This window comes from Rana temporaria, chromosome 11, assembly GCF_905171775.1.
Source record: "Rana temporaria chromosome 11, aRanTem1.1, whole genome shotgun sequence".
Classification (NCBI taxonomy): domain Eukaryota; kingdom Metazoa; phylum Chordata; class Amphibia; order Anura; family Ranidae; genus Rana; species Rana temporaria.
In genome coordinates this window covers 104,328,247-104,345,648 of record NC_053499.1, presented here as the reverse complement: position 1 = coordinate 104,345,648, position 17,402 = coordinate 104,328,247, and the positions used below count along the sequence as shown (strand labels likewise).

General features: G+C 46.5%; 1 protein-coding gene across 1 annotated transcript in view; it reads left to right on the top strand.

Annotated features, from left to right (window-relative positions):
* NFATC3 (nuclear factor of activated T cells 3) overlaps window positions 1-17,402 on the top strand; it is a 734,948-nt gene that overhangs the window by 508,726 nt on the left and 208,820 nt on the right. The window contains exon 10 of the mRNA XM_040327757.1: window positions 8,464-9,480. Within this exon, the coding sequence (XP_040183691.1) occupies window positions 8,464-9,480 (1,017 nt within the window). The remainder of the gene's footprint in view (window positions 1-8,463; window positions 9,481-17,402) is intronic.

Sequence of the window (17,402 nt, the reverse complement as noted above, 5' to 3'; positions counted from 1 at the left end):
ACACACAATAAATCAATTACCATTTGACTAGGGAGCTGGCTGAGGAAGGGTCATTAACATGTCAATAGCTTGTAACACATGAATCCATTTACCTCTAACCCACAATTTAACCAAGCAGGGAGATTTACACTGACATATCCTTCACAATCATGATATAAACCAGGCCTGGACTGGCCATAGGGCATACCGGGCAAATGCCCGGTGGGCCACGACGGCCCGCGGGCCGCATGTCACGTCTCCCCCAGTGTAACATGCAGGGGGTCCAGAACTGTTAGAGGGTGTCTGTGTAACAAACTGTGGGGGGCTGTGTAATGCAAAGGGGTCCAGTGGTGCGTTGCTATGTAATGTAAAAGGGTCCAGAGGTGCAAGGTACTGTGTTATGTAAAGGTGTCCAGAGGTGCAGGGTGCTGTGTAATGTAAAGGGGTCCAGAGGTGCAGGGTGTTGTGTAATGTAAAGGGGCCCAGAGGTGCAGGGTGCTGTGTAATGTAAAGGGTTCCAGAGGTACAAGGTGCTGGAACCCCACATCCCATCATTAACCGCCGCCGCGCTTGGACCCAGGCAGCACAATATCTTGTGCCAGCCCTGTGTGTGTGTGTGTGTGTGTGTGTGTGTGTATGTATATACAGGTGAAACTCGAAAAATTACATTATCGTGCATATTTCACTAATGCAACTTAATAGGTGAAACTAATATATGAGATAGACTCATTACAAGCAAAGCAAGATGGTTCAAGCCGTAATTTGTCATAATTGTGATGATTATGGCTTACAACTCATGAAAACTCCAAATCCACAATCTCAGAAAATTAGAATATTGTGAAAAGGTGCAATATTCTAGGCTCAAAGTGTCCCACTCTAATCAGCTAATTAAGCCATAACACCTGCAAAGGGTTTCTGAGCCTTTAACCACTTCATTACCCAGCCATAGTCAAATGACGTCCACAGATGGGATCTCCCATCCTGGGTGGACGTCATATGATGTCCTCGGCTTTCCGCCGCTACTGCAGCGATCAGGGATCCAGTGTGTCACTCGGGACAAAGCCGTCCCCCGATGGGGGTAATGAAGTGGCGATGGCTAACCGGCTCCCATATGCAGAGCTGCGGCAGCGGCGTGCACGGCGCGTGGCGCTGCAATCGGGGATCCGGTGTCTCCCTCGTGACACAGCCGATCCCCGATGTACTGAATGTAGCGGCGGGCGGGCGGGCGGCAGAGATTCCGGTATAACTTACCGGATTTGATGATGCAGAGCTGGGCAGAGGCGTGCACGGCAAGTATGCATGTGCTGTGTAAGAGAAATAACTTGTTATTTTGACAATTTTGTGAAAAAATAAATTACATATTTTTTTTATTTCCCAACAATTGTGGGGAAAAATTACAACTTCAAAAAACTCACCATGCCTCTTACTAAATACCTTTGAATGTCTGCTTTCCAAAAAGGGGTAATTTGGGGGGTATTTGTACCTTCCTGGATTGTTAGGGTCTCAAGAAATTAGATAGGCCTTCAGTACATCAGGTGTGATCAGATGTGATAATTTTTCAATGATTTGCACCATAGCTTGTAGACTATAACGTTCACAGAGACCAAATAATATACACTTTTTTGTGGTTATTTTTACTAAAGATATGTAGCAGTATACATTTTGGCCCAAATCTATGAAGAAAAATGACTTATTTGCACAATTTTACACTAGAAACTAAAGTGTTTTTTTTTTTTTTCAAAAATTTCTCTTTTTTCGCTTATATTGCAAAAAAATCAAAAACCCAGCAGTGATTAAATACCACCAAAAGAAAGCTCTGTTTGTGAGAGAAAAAAATGATAAAAATTTGGTTTGGGTACAGTGTAACATGACTGATTAATTGGCATTTAAAGTGTGAGAGCCCTGAAAGCTAAAAATTGGTCTGGGAATGATGGGTGTATAAAAGCCCTGTATTGAAGTGGTTAAATGGTCTCTCTGTCTGGTTCAGTAGGAATCACAATCATGGGAAAGAGTGCTGACCTGACAGTTGTGCAGAAAACTATCATTGACACCCTCCATAAGGAGGGAAAGCCTCAAAATGTAATTGCAAAAGAAGTTGGATGTTCCCAAAGTGCTGTATCAAAGCACATTAATAGAAATGTATGTGGAAGGGAAAAGTGTGGAAGAAAAAGGGACACAAGCAGTAGGGATGACCACAGCCTGGAAAGGATTGTCAGGAAATGGTCATTCAAAAGTGTTGGTGACTTTAACAAGGAGTGGACTGAGGCTGGAGTCAGTGCATCAAGAGCCACCACACACAGACGTATCCTGGACATGGGCCTCTAATGTTGTATTCCTCTTGTCAAGCCACTCCTGAACAACAAACGTCAGAAGCATCTTATCTAGGCAAAAGAAAAACAGACCTGGTCTGTTGCTCAGTGGTCCAAAGTCCTCTTTTCTGATGAGAGAAAATTTTGCATCTCATTTGGAAACCAAGGACCCAGAGTATGGAGGAAGAATGGAGAGGCACACACTGCAAGATGCTTGAAGTCCAGTGTGAAGTTTCCACAGTGTGTGTTGATTTGGGGAGCCATGTCATCTGCTGGTGTTGGTCCACTGTGCTTCATTAAGTCCAGGATCAACGCAGCAGTCTACTAGGAGATTTTGGAGCACTTCATGCTTCCTTCCGCAGACAAGCTCTATGGGGATGCTGACTTCATTTTCCAGCAGGACTTGGCACCTGTCCACACTGCCAAAAGCAGCAAAACCTGGTACAATGACCATGGGATTACTGAGCTTGATTGGCCAGCAAACTCACTTGACCTGAACCCCATAGAGAATCTATGGGGCATTGCCAAGAGAAAGATGAGACATGAGATCGAACAATGCAGAAATGCTGAAGGCCGCTATTGAAGCATTCTGGTCTTCCATAACACCTCAGCAGTGCCACAGGCTGATAGCTTCCATGCCACGCCGCATTGAGGCAGTAATTGCTGCAAAAGGGGCCCAAACCAAGTACTGAGTACATATGCATGCTTATAATTTTCAGAGGTCCGATATTGTTCTATGTACAATCCTTGTTTTATTGATTGCATGTAATCTCATATATTAGTTTCACCTTTTACGTTGTATTAGTGAAATAAATTAACTTTTGCACAATATTCAATTTTTTTTTAGTTTCACCTGTGTGTGTGTGTATATATATTATATGTGTGTGTGTGTATATATATATATATATATATACACACACACACACACACAACAGCGGAAGATATCAAGTTCATCTATTGTATCATTTAAAGATATATTGATCCTTTTTATAATGTAACAGTAGCCTTTTGGGGAGTCCCTCTCCACAAATGTGCCGACCCATTCACTCCCCTACAGTCTGTGTTTGGGGGGGGGGGGTTAATAAGCTCATGTAGCATGTGATAGAAGGCTCTTATTTTTAGCATCTGTCTGAGAAAGCAGAATTCATTTGTGACTAACATATGGCAAGCTAACCACAGGAAAAGGCTTCGAGCTTGGCTTAGCTTATTATCAACCTGAGTGGTACTTCAAGTGATTGTAAACCTTCTTTTTTTTTTTTTTTGCTACAGGTAAGCCTTACCTGTAGCTATCCTGGATATCTTATTAACCTGCACGGTTTAGGAGATACCCCCGTGTCTGCATGTGCCGTTACTTCAGTTAGCTGTGCCGTAACCGGCGGCTCCCGCACGCATGCGCAACGTCATCTCGGCTCTGGCCAATCACGTCATCTTGGCTCCGGCCAATCACAGCGCCGGAGCCGCGATACCCGGAAGCAAGCTCCGGGAGAGATGTCCATGGCCGGAGGGGGGGGGGTCAAGGATGGCTGCGGGAGCTTCGATCTAAGGTAAGTAATACATAATGAGCTAGTATACTATGCATACTGGCTCATTATGCCTTTGTCTTGCAGATTATTATTATTTTTTTTTTACGGGTTTACAACCACTTTCAGTGCACCTACATTTGTTACAGTGCAATGCATTGTGGTGTGCTGTCAAAATTGTGTATGTACCGGTTTTCATTAGGCAGAGGAATCATTAATGGGTCTGTACCCTCATTAACCAATTGGGCTCCAGAAGATTTACCCCCTTCATGACCAGGCCATTTATTTTGCTATATTCCACTGTGTTGCATGACTGCGCAATTGTCAGTTAAAGTAACACTGTACCCAAATAAAGTTTGTAATTTTATGCCACAAATAGGGCTTTCTTTTAGTGGTATTTGATCACCACTGCAGTTTTTATTTTGTGTGCTATATACCAATTAGACTGACAATTTAAAAAAAATATATATATTTTTCTTTCTGTTATGAAACATATAAAAAAAATATATAAAAAATCTGATTTCTTCATAAATTTAGACCAATATGTATTATGCTACATATTTTTAGGGGAAAAAAATCCCAATAAGCATATATTGATTGGTTTGTGCAAAAGTTATACCATTTACAAACTATGGGATATTTATTGGAATTGGAATTTTACTGCAATGACAGCTATCGATTATTGTGGTGGACGCTAATTGACACTTTTGACACTTTGTGGGAACCAGTGACACTAATACAGTGATCATTGCTAACAAAATATGCACTGTCACTGTGCTAATGACACTCGCTGGGAAGGCGTTTAACATCTAGGGTGAGAATTTATCACATCCCCGCTGTGAGAATGAAGCTCTGCCATGTTTGCATCTTGTTTGTTCTGTCTTCCCGATGATCGGCAGGTGCCGGCGGACATCCATCGGCCAGCACCTGATGACCGTGTTCTGCTTTGACTGATCACAGCAGAAGGGGCGTGCTAGTGCACACCCTAGGAAAAAAGTGCAGCTACAAGAGGAAGGGTCATTAACAATTCAATCAGCCCGTTAGCAGAGGAGTGAGTCACACCTGAAATCACCTTCCCTCTAACACACACACACACATTAAACAAGCAGGGAGAATTACACTGAAGCATATGCTTCACAATGGCCTTTTTCTCCCTGCTCTGGCAACCCGGTTGAACCTTCCCTGGTCCAGTAGGGTTGATGGGTTCAGAGCTTTTAGTCCGAGGTTAACTCTGTTTGGTGTGACTGACCTCCCTTGGCAACTGCTTCAGACTCAGGTATGCCACCGGGTCGTCAGATCACACGCCGGTCAGTCCCCAAGTCTTTGTGCGATCTGCAGAGTCACCAGCAGTCAGTGTGAAGACGGCGAATGGGTCTGTGCGCCGCTGTCTAGGTGTCCCGCTATGGGAGGGGGCAGGTTATGGCTCTGAAGTGACAATCACAGGAGATTCATAAAAAAAAAAAAAAAAGTTATATTTGTTGAAATGCTGTAGCACTGGTGCTCAGAGTTGGGGGGGGGGATCAGTGCCCCATAGGGTCAGCCACCCCTGCTCCCTCCGCAGCTGCCGGTTCTCCTCTTTGAGCTTCTCCAGCTCCATCTCCAGTTCATGGAGCCTGGGGGGGTCAGCCTGCTGTGACCTCAGGTGGTTGTTCTCCTCCTCCATGCGGCTTATGCACTCCTCCAGCTCCATGTACTCACGGATCAGCTCCTGCTTGCTCATGTCCTGCAGGCTCTCCACGTGGTCCTTCATCATCAGGAACTGGGTGGTGGTGTAAGGGGCCACCGGTGGGCCCTTGGCGAACATCTCGGCCCGCATCTGGGACGCCCGCTGCGACTCCCTCTCCTCCAGTCGCTTCTTCTCCTCCCAGGTCAGCTTGTTATATGGCTTCCAGGACCTCTTCTTCTTGGAGGGTAGCCGGCGGTGCCTCTTTCTGCCCAGCTCCCTCCAGGGCCCCTCCGGCTCATGGCTGTCGCCCATGACCAGCTGACAATGGTGTTCCCTGTTGTCCGTAATAACAGATTGTACCATGAGGGCTTCGTAAGGGGTGCCCAATGGTTCTTCCTGACCCAGCTCCTGGGGATCCCAAGCCGAGTCTACACAATGGGCTGCTGCTGGTGGGCGGTACCCAGGTTGAGACCAATTTGACCTGGTGTTGTCATTCATGGGGCAATTCTGCTTGAAGTGACCCAGCTGTTTGCACCGGAAGCAGCGTTGTTCATTGTTCTCCTGGCGTGGATAGCAAGGGCTAGATGTCATCGGTCTGTTAGGAGGTTGTACCCGTGGTGTGACCTGGTTTGTCTTGCGAGTATCCGCATATTCATCCGCCAACTTCGCGGCCTCTGGTAGAGTCATGGGCCTGCGATCTCTCACCCAGTCTTTGACGTCCGTCTGGATGTGATTATAAAATTGCTCCAGGAGCATTAGTTGCAAAATGTCCTCTGCGGTGGTGGCCTGGCTGCTGTTAACCCAGTTAGAGGCCGACAGGGATAACTGGCATGCCCATTCCGCGTAAGAGTCTTTTGTGGTTTTGCGTGAGTCCCTGAACTTCTGTCGGTGGGACTCTGGGGTTACTGCATAACGAGCCAGGAGCACTTCTTTAACCCGGGCGTAGCTATGGATATCCTGATCTGGCACGGTCCGGAAAGCATCAGAAGCTTTGCCTGACAGTTTGCCTGACAATATTGCAACCCACTCTCCTCTAGCTATTCGGTGCAGGATACATTGTCGCTCAAAATCTGCCAGGTAGTTATCAATCTCACAGTCCTTTTCATCAAAAGCTTTAAAAGCGCTAAACGGAATCTTCCTTGCGTCTGCTGTGCTGTACTCACTGTTTGGAGAATGTGCGGCTGCTTGTTGGACTGCTGCCAATTTTAACTGTAGTTCTGCGTCTCTTATTTGTTTATCCTTCTGTAGTTCTGCGTCTCTTATTTGTTTAGCCTCCTGTAGTTCTGCGTCTCTTATTTGTTTAGCCTCCTCCGCTAACAGGTCCATTACTTTCAGCACCACATCCGCCTTGGGTTCGGACCGAACCATGCTAGCTTCTCTCTCATTAGCTTGTTGGCTGGTGATTCCTCTTCCTGAATCACTGGTGTCTCCATCTCTTGTACTGCTGGCGTTGCTGCAACCAAGTTCTCCTGGCCTAGCTCCATTAATTCTGCTATGATGACCCGCTTGGTTTTGTTGCTAGCAATCCTTCCACGAACTTCCAGTAGTTCTTCCAGTGTCTGCTTGGAATCCGGGTGTAAAGGAGAGTAGAAGGGAAAATCCCGCTGCTGTCAACCAGTTGTGACGGTATTAGAATGATATCCCCGTCACATTCCCTTCTTCCATAAAGAACATCACCCAATATTCCACGAGGAGGAACATTCCTGGAATCGCCCCAATAAGCCACACATGAGTCAGCGCTTACTGCTGGAACAAGAGAGACTTTAATGGTACAACACACAGCTTATATGTAATTTACAAAGCTGTTGCAATGACAATCTCCGCCCCCCCTCACACTGGGGCTTCCATACAGATTATTAGGCAGACACTTCGGAGCCGACCCTGAAAACACATTTTCTTTAGATAATGACATCAGTGGAGTTAATTACTAGTTGTAACAGAATACGTTATCTAGACAGCCTGGCCCCGCATATAGAAGAGATAATTACCACAATGAAGCAATCAGAATAATTAACATGAGCCACTTCTAATCACAGTAAACAGTAAACACAGGTCTCCTTCACACACACAATAGATCAATTATCCTTTGACATAGGGCTGGCTGAGGAAGGGTCATTAACAATTCAATCAGCCTGTTAGCAGAGGAGTGAGTCACACCTGAAATCACCTTCCCTCTAACACACACACACACATTAAACAAGCAGGGAGAATTACACTGAAGCATATGCTTCACAAGGAGAACTTCCGATTGGGTCCTGTAGGCTATCCAAGTGGGAGTGGGTCAAAATTGACTACCCGCTCCGCCCCCAAAAAAACAAACATGCCAAATGTGGAAAGGGAGAAGTGTGGAAGCGTAACATCCACTTTTGGGTAGAGTTCCACTTTTAAGGAGAGTCACGCTCTCTATTAAGCCTTTTTACAGTTATCTCTGAATGTGAAAAAAGATCCCCAAATTTAGGGTTGTCGCCTGAATAGGAACAGAGGGGAAATGTTTCAATGAGGATGCTAGTTCTTGTGACCCTGGTAGCAACCAAAGATTCCCTCACTTTTGAAAAATTTCCACTCATTTCCTGTTTTGGCGTTGGCACAGGAAGTGAAAGGAAGTCTTCCCAAATGGAACACAGATGGAAAAAAAAAGTACAGTTGTTATGACCCTCCGTTACTTTATCGAAGAAGAAGAAAAAAAGGGAGGAACACCTGGCGCTTTAAAAATCAATTTATTGTAAATTGTTAAAATAAGGAAGCAAAAAAAGTAGGAAAAAGATCAGAAAAGTCTAAGTGAAATTGTAATGCTTCATTGGCATTCCACTTCCAGGTCAAAGACAGAAAAAGTGTTAAAGCAACTGGATCAGCATGAAAGCAAAGGAACTACAATGTAGTATTATAAGATTTTGCCTGGGACAGTTTCTTTACTAACTTTGTTTAGGTTTATTAAACAACAAACTTGAGTATTACATGCAAAATCTCACGTTACTTATATTTTTTTCAGCTTTGCAGAAAGAAAAATGCACCAAGGAGAATGATCTGCCAGCTGTGTCTGATGCATCCCTGCACCATGTTGTTGGTGTTTCTGGGCAACAAGTTCTGCATTCCGATAGGCCTTGTTCTGGTCAGAGATATAACCATGAGAATATAATGTGCTCATTGGAACAGGCTTTTGGATGCTCTTCTCAAACGGCGTATTCAACACTGATGAACAAGAGAGTTCCAGACCTTTCACAAGATAGGAACATTAATGGGAGATCAGAATTCCTGTCTTCCCCAGTGCAGCAGTTGTGTCATTTATCATCTTCTGCTACTAGGTCTTCCTATGCATATATGCAGTCTAATGTAATGCACAATGGACAATCAAGTCTTCCTCTTCATTTAGCTCCTGCCCAGGAGTATGATCCCTTGAGTTTTCAGCAAGAAATGACTGTACCTCGGCAGCTTAGCCTTAGTCATCAGTCCATGGCAATTGCAGAGTTCCGTGCCTCCACCACAACCCCTACACCCTCTTTCCCTTCCATTACTGAACCATTGATACATGTAATGCAATCTCCACAGCTTCAGCAGATCAGTTATTATTGTCAAAATACTGGGCAAAATACCATCACTTCAACAAATCAATTCTCTGGGCATCGACCATCTCAGCTTACATCTGTTTCTCACAATCTTACAAAACCTGGCCCTACCTCTTCCCCAACTAGTGCTGCTTTATCTTCATTAACACACTCGCCAATGTTTAGTTCATCCTCTCCTCAGCTGTCGAAAATACCGTTCAAATCTTCCACTTCAGGTGTAGCTGCTTCATCACCATCACTCAACCCCATGGCTCAGTCTGGACAACTATCTGCTCAAACAAATAGAGTTGGACTGAGTAGACTTTCCTACCCTGCCACTCATGGCCACCAAGAAATTCAGGCATCTTCTTCATTCCATCCTGATGACTCCTATTCTGAGGCGCCTGAGGATGGTGAGCTGGCTTTCCAGACAATTGGCTTGCAGGACATCACTCTGGATGATGGTAAGAAATGTAGAATACCTAAAATGCATAAATTGTTGATAAAATGCCTTTCCTGCAAGGTCATTGTCCTTTTGTAGAGGATGGGCACACTGCAAATGCCGCAAGAGCTGGTTAAATGTTTACATATTTTAATGTCTAGATTGTGAGTTAAATGTTATACATTTATCTGCATATGCAATTTTCAGCAAGTTCTAGTGTTGCATGGAAATATTATGGAAGAGTAGCAGGAATGTATTGAGTGTAGTTACTCATATAAACCAGTCAAATTAGTAAAAGGTGTATGAATTGGTTTTTATAGGTACCTCGGCTTTGCATATTTTATTTGCTTTTAAAGGAAAGACGGTATGCTTTTTTTAGAGCAGGTATAATTTTTAATATATGATAGTCTTCTATGCAGCTACTTGCACAACCATTCATACTGCCTTGTTAAACTCTCCACTCTTTTTGGTGGTTTTTCATTTGTATACGCAAGCTTAAGCTGGCCATACACTAGTAGAATTTAGTTGAAAAATGTTAGAGAATTCATTTTGAGAACTTGTTTGATCTTGGCAGCTATTATGACTTGCGTCTGTCCAGGGGTTGCCCCCTGTATTCGAGGGACAGGGTATGTAGAAAAGGGAGAGGGTGTGCCTGTATGTGAAGATCGATTTGATCGTGAATATGCAGGATGATATGGCTAACAGGTCTAGTACGGAGGTGGAGTCTTTGTGGACAGAGCATCAGAGGGACAAAACAAATGGTAAATTGTTTATGGGTGTATGCTAGGGTTGTCCCGATACCACTTTTTTAGGACCGAGTACAAGTACCGATACCTTTTTTCAAGTACTCGCCGATACCGAATACCGATACTTTTTTTAAATGTGTCCCCAAATGCAGCCATGTCCCCCCACAAATGCAGCCATGTCCCCCCACAAATGCAGCCATGTCCCCCCACAAATGCAGCCATGTCCCCCCACAGATGCAGCCATGTCCCCCCACAGATGTAGCCATGTCCCCCCACAGATGTAGCCATGTCCCCCCCAGATGTAGCCATGTCCCCCCCAGATGTAGCCATGTCCCCCCCATATCCAGCCATGTCCCCCCCATATGCAGCCATGTCCCCCCATGTCCCCCCCATATCCAGCCATTTCCCCCCCATATCCAGCCATGTCCCCCCCATATGCAGCCATGTCCCCCCATATCCAGCCATGTCCCCCCATATGCAGCCATGTCCCCCCCATATGCAGCCATGTCCCCCCCATATGCAGCCATGTCCCCCCCATATGCAGCTATGCCCCCCCATATCCAGCCATGTCCCCCCATTATCCAGCCATGTCCCCCCATATCCAGCCATGTCCCCCCCATGCAGCCATGTCTCCCCCATATCCAGCCATGTCCCCCCATATGCAGCTATGTCCCCCCATATCCAGCCATGTCTCCCCCCATATCCAGCCATGTCTCCCCCCATATCCAGCTATGTCTCCCCATATCCAGCCATGTCTCCCCCCATGCAGCCATGTCTCCCCCCATATCCAGCCATGTCCCCCCCCATATCCAGCCATGTCTCCCCCCATGCAGCCATGTCTCCCCCCATCCAGCCATGTCTCCCCCCATCCAGCCATGTATCCCCCCATCCAGCCATGTCTCCCCCCCCCATCCAGCCATGTCTCCCCCCCCCATCCAGCCATGTCTCCCCCCCCCATCCAGCCATGTCTCCCCCCCATCCAGCCATGTATCCCCCCATGCAGCCATGTATCCCCCCCATCCAGCCATGTCTCCCCCCATGCAGCCATGTCTCCCCCCATGCAGCCATGTATCCCCCCCATCCAGCCATGTATCCCCCCCATCCAGCCATGTCTCCCCCCATGTAGCCATGTATCCCCCCCATCCAGCCATTTCTCCCCCCATGCAGCCATGTATCCCCCCATCCAGCCATGTCTCCCCCCATGCAGCCATGTCTCCCCCCATGCAGCCATGTATCCCCCCATCCAGCCATGTCTCCCGCCCATGCAGCCATGTATCCCCCCCATCCAGCCATGTCTCCCCCCATGCAGTCATGTCCCGCTTACCTGCATCCCCGCTACCGCCGACTGTGTAATAAGCGGGGAACATTACAGCTTTGAATAGCTGTAATGATTGGTGCCGCGCTGCGTATAGACACTCCCCCTTGCTCGGGATTGGACAGTTCCCCCGAGCGAGGGGGAATGTCTATGCGCGGCGCGAATCATTACAGCTATTCAAAGCTGTAATGTTCCCGGCGCGTATTACACAGTCGGCGGTAGCAGGGATGCGTCGTAACGGCGGCGGGATGCGGCGTCACGGCGACGGCGGCGGGGGGAGGGGGGCTATGGGGAGTATTCTATTTTGGTATCAGGGGTATTTGCGGGAGTACGAGTACTCCCGCAAATACTCGGAATCGGTCCCGATACCGATACTAGTATACTAGTATCGGTATCGGGACAACCCTAGTGTATGCTATGGGAGGTAGGGCAATGTTGTAATCATGGGGGACTTTGACTATCCGAATACTGATTGGGCAGGCGGAACTGCCCAACTAAGAATCATCATTTCTTGAATGTAATGCAGTACAATTTCATTAGTCAAATGGTAAAAGCTCCATCTAGAATTAATAGTCTGCTGGACCTAATAATTACAAACAATCTTGAGCTAATTGAAGATGTGGTAGTAAGGGATAATGGATGAAAAATATAAAAGGAAGATTTTTTTTTTCCAATATATTTTTCCTGGTGCCTCCATGGCAGCATACCAATGGTCATGGCTCTGCCTCCGACCGACCCACAGGACCAATTAACTCTCTATAAAAAAAGAGTTGTTCCCCCCCCTCAGGCATTATTTTTTCTGTCCTCATTCCATGCAGGATCACGTATCAGTCCTACCTCACCATTGCAGGTTCATGCTCTCCTGCAGGATGGAGTCCCATTGCTTGGGCTGCTAAAGGCGCCAGATAAGTATGGGAGCCTATTTTTCTGTGGATCTTTTTAGGGCATACTACAAAACAGGAGCATATTGTCCTCTCCTCTTTAAGTGGTTTGGCTGGCTATCTATGGTCTTTCAGGGCGGTTATACTTTCCCTATATAGCTTACCCTGGAGCTTGTGTCTTCCTAGGGAGATCGTGGCAATGGCCCTTGTCTCTTGCATACTCTGTCGGTATTATCCTCGCCCGCAGTGGCCTTATCGTCCATTTCCAGCGCCACTAGAGTATGGTCGGACAATATTGAAACGGCTCTCAGAAGAGGCCTAGACACAGAAGAGATCATTAAGGCACTAGATGCACTGAAGCTAGCTTCGGATTTTATGGCAGAGGCAGCCATCGATGTCTTAAGGTGTTCCTCAAGAGCATTGTGGCTGAAGCCATGGGCAGCCGATCCGTCTTCAAAACAGTCATGGTGTCGTATCCCATACGACGGAAAGGCTCTGTTCGGCGAAAAGATGGACTCAGCAATTACCAGAGTAACAGGTGGAAAAAGCGGCCTGATTCCTCAAGACAGAAATAGGAGAAAGAGATTCACTCCCAGATCAACTAACCAGCAAAAAGCAAGAGATTCCAGGTCATACCAGCCAGGAAAGGAGTATAGAAGAGTATGGAAAGGGTCTCAGGCTTCCTTTCTCAGGCTGGGAAAACCTAAAGCTTCAACAGTGGCAGGGGGAAGTCAGAAGTCCTTTTGACTCCCTTACCACCCAGACTGGTCCAATTGGATCAAGACTCAAGTCTTTCGCCCAGATTTGCGTGAAAAATTGCACAGATCATTGGGTAATCTCTACCATCCTTCAGGGGCATTTTTGGAAGTTCAAGACTCGCCCCCCCACCCTTCTCCTTTCAATCCACCAAGATCCCGGCATCCGAGGAGAAGAAGGGAGTACTCTTCCAATACATTCATATACTCCTGCAGCAACGAGCGGTCCTACCAGTACCAGACTCAGAGAAACACTCGGGATTCTATTCTCCAGTCTTTTTAGTCCCCAAGAAGACTGGAGGATGGAGACCCGTGCTGGACCTAAAGAGGTTAAACAAATACATCCGGGTAGAGCACTTCAAAATGGGAGTCTCTAAACACGGTAATTCTGTCAGTTCACCCGGGAGATTGGATGGCCTCTATAGACCTCCAAGACGCTTACCTTCACATTCCCATCCACAATCAATTCCAGCATTTTCTCCGGTTCAGGATAGGCAGTCTACATTTCCAGTTCCAGTGCCTCCCATTTGGGATTTCTTCAGCAACCAGAACCTTTTCCAAGGTCCAAGGGGCTACCCTGGCACCCCTCCGAGAGAGGGGCATACGGGTTCTGTACTATCTAGACGACATACTAATCCTATCCCAACACAGGAACGTCCTGGAAGAACACATACAAATGGTCCTGAACACCTTGGTCCAGTTCTGCTGGATCATCAACTATTCAAAGAGCCATTTGTCACCCACACAAAGGATGTCATACTTAGGAGCCTTATTCAACACTCCGGAGAAGGTCGTGTCTCTTCCACCAGAGAAAATCTCTGCTTTAGTACAGAAAGTGAAACGAGCATTGGGAAGCCGCATCATGCCAGCATCAGATTGCCTGAGTCTCATAGGATCCCTTTCGTCATGCATTCCAATGGTGAAGTGGGCCAGATGGCACCTGCGAGACTTCCAAATAGGTTTTCTCGCACAATGGAGGAAGAATCACCTCAAACAGATGATAGTCATTACTCTTACTATGAAATCCAGCCTCTGGTGGTGGACAAGGCCCCCCAACCTTCTAGAAGTCCGTCCTCTCGGGCCCACCTCATGGACAGTTCTTGCATCAGACGCGAGTCAACTTGGATGGGAAGCACATGTGCAAAACAAGTTGGTACAAGGGAAGTGGCCATTCAGTGCAGAAGGGATAATTTCCAATGTCTTGGAACTGAGGGCCGCTTGGATGGCAATCCTACACCTAGCACCCTTCCTCAGAGGCAAGTCCATTCTTCTCCAAATGGACAACAGGGTGGCAAGTGCCTATGTACAGAACCAAGGGGGTACGCACAGCAGGTCCCTATCCAACGAAGTGACCCCAATCATATCCTGGGCCGAGGAGAATCTTTGCGATCTTCGAGCACCCTATATTCCAGCCCTCGAGAACCAGCTAGCCGATCGCCTCTCAAGCGCATATACAACCAACAACGATTGGTCACTAGACCAGCAGGTCTACGAGTGGGTATGCCAACAGTGGGGGACTCCCCAAATAGATATTTTTGCTTACCCACTCAACACGAAGACACCTCTTTTCTTCTCGAGATTCCCATCTCCAACGTCAGCAGGAGTAGATGCACTAGTCCAGCCATGGACATTCCAGTTGGGATATGCGTTCCCTCCAATCCCCCTAATATTGAGGTTTCTCCAACGTCTGACGACAGAGAAAGTCACCATTCTCGCGATTATTCCACACTGGCCGAAGAGACCATGGTTCCCGCTCCTAGTGAATATGGCGCTGTGCAACCCACCTCTTCTTCCATACAAGAGCATCCCACTATCCCAGGGTGAATTCCTTCACCCACATCCGGAAATTCTAGACTTAAAGGCCTGGAAATTGAGTGGAAAAGGCTGGGCGACCTAGGGTGTTCTCGAGAGGTTATTCATTCTCTGCTACAGGCAAGAAAGTCGTCCACTAATGCTACTTACTACAGGATATGGAGAAAATTTGCGGACCTGGCAGAATCCAACCAGTTCGATCCACTACTACCCGGAGTCCAGAATGTTCTCCTCTTCTTACAGTCGGGTCTGGACTTAGGCTTTGGTCACAGAACCCTGAAAGTTCAGGTTTCGGCCATTTCAGCTCTGACGGACACACTCTGGGCACTGAACCCCCTAGTGGATCGGTTCCTAAAAACAGTCCTAAGGTTACGTCCTTCCAGAAAGACGTTATACCCAAAATGGGATCTGACAATTGTCCTCGAGGCCCTAGCATGTCCTCCTTTTACTCCTACAGAAGAATGCGCATTAGAAGATATTACTTGGAAAACGGCTTTCTTGATCGCCATCACATCGGGACGTAGAGTGTCAGAAATTCAAGCCTTAGGGGCGCAAGAGCCCTATGTCGCCTTTTTTCCGGACAGGGTAGTCCTGCAACCCATTCACCAATTTATTCCAAAGATTCCTTCAGCCTATCATCTCAACCAAGAATGGGTCCTTCTAGCCTTTGAAGAAGGTCAAACCTCCTCGAGATTGCATGAGCTGGATGTAGCCAGATCCCTGAAACATTACCTTGAACTAACTCGGGAGCTCCGAAGGGATCAACGTGTCTTCGTTATTCCCAGAGGCGCAAGAAAGGGGAAAGCGACCTCCAACACAACATTAGCCAGCTGGATTGTGAATACAGAAGGCGTATCGGGCTAGTGGTCTTCCAATACCAAATGCGGTAAATGCTCTCTCAACACGAGCAATCGCTTCTTCTTAGGCAGCTTTGGATCAGGGCTCCCCGGAGACTACTTGCAGGGCAGCGAGTTGGTCATCTTTCAACACTTTCATGTCGCACTATAACCTAGATCCGGCAGGTTTTTACCTCCCGAGACTTTGGGAGAAGGACACTGGAACTTTCCACTCTGTAACTCATTAAAAAATTATTCCTTTGCAGTACCCTCCCTGTAAGCGAGTTATTTACCATTGGTATGCTGCCATGGAGGCACCAGGAAAATGGAAAATTGAATACTTACCTTTCCGTAATTTTCCTTTCCTGGTGCCTACCCATGGCAGCATACACCCTCCCTTTTAATCTTTTCTATGACATATGAAGACTAGTTAAAAAAATGCCTGAGGGGGGGGGGGGGCAACAACTCCTTTTTTATAGAGAGTTAATTGGTCCTGTGGGTCGGTCGGAGGCAGAGCCATGACCATTGGTATGCTGTCAATTACAGAAAGGTAAGTATTCAATTTTCCGTTTTATTACATTTCAAGCGAGTACAGAGGACTGACATAATACAAAATGAAATAGAGAAATACATCTCCTGAAAAAGACATCCATGTACATTGTAATGAAGCATAGTCAAAATGGTTACATATGTACCCACAAGCCGTGCAATGAATAGGATCAATCAATAGAACACTTAGAGGCAAATTGAAATCTATAAACCAAGAAAAAGGACAGAACAAACAAAATATTTCAACAGGTCTAATAAGAGGTAAACTTTGTAAGCTCAGCCAACATTGTCACTATAAGTACAGATAGTAATACCTTTACAGAATATTTTTAAGGTTATACGTTGTTGGCCAACGTTCCCTATCTTTCCTGAAAATTTTCCCTTTGCCATTGGCTAAAGTGAAAGTGTTGAGAAGAAAAAGAAAGAGTTGGCCCTACGGAGACAAATGCTCCATAAAAGAGGCTCCTAGTGTAAGGTGCAGTGTGCAAAATATACACGAAGTGCTAAACGATCCAAAGTGCCAAGGGCCAGATTCACAAAAGAGATACGCCGGAGTATCTACTGATACTCCGGCGTATTTTCAAATTTGCCGCGTCGTATCTTAATTTGTGATTTACAAACAAGATACAGCGGCTTTTGGCTAAGATCCGACAGGCTTACGGCTTCGTACGCCTTCGGATCTTAGGCTGCAATACTTCGGCCGCCGCTGGGTGGAGTTTGCGTCGTTTTCCAGCGTCGGGTATGCAAATTAGCTTTTACGGCGATCCACGAAGCTACTCGCGTGCGTTACGACTTTTTTTCCCGTCGCAAAGTTAAGCTATTTTTTTCATGGCTTAACTTTACACCAGCCATGTAAAGTATGGCCGTCGTTCCCGCGTCAAATTTAATTTTTTGTTTTTTTTGTTTTTCAGTGCAATATAATGGGGCTGATTTACTATGCTCTGTGCGCTGCGCTGGTTCATGCCTTAATTAGTGCGCCGGGTGGAGGCTTAATTAGGCGCATGAACCAGCGTAGCAGCCGGCGCATTGAAAGTAATATGTAAAGCCGCG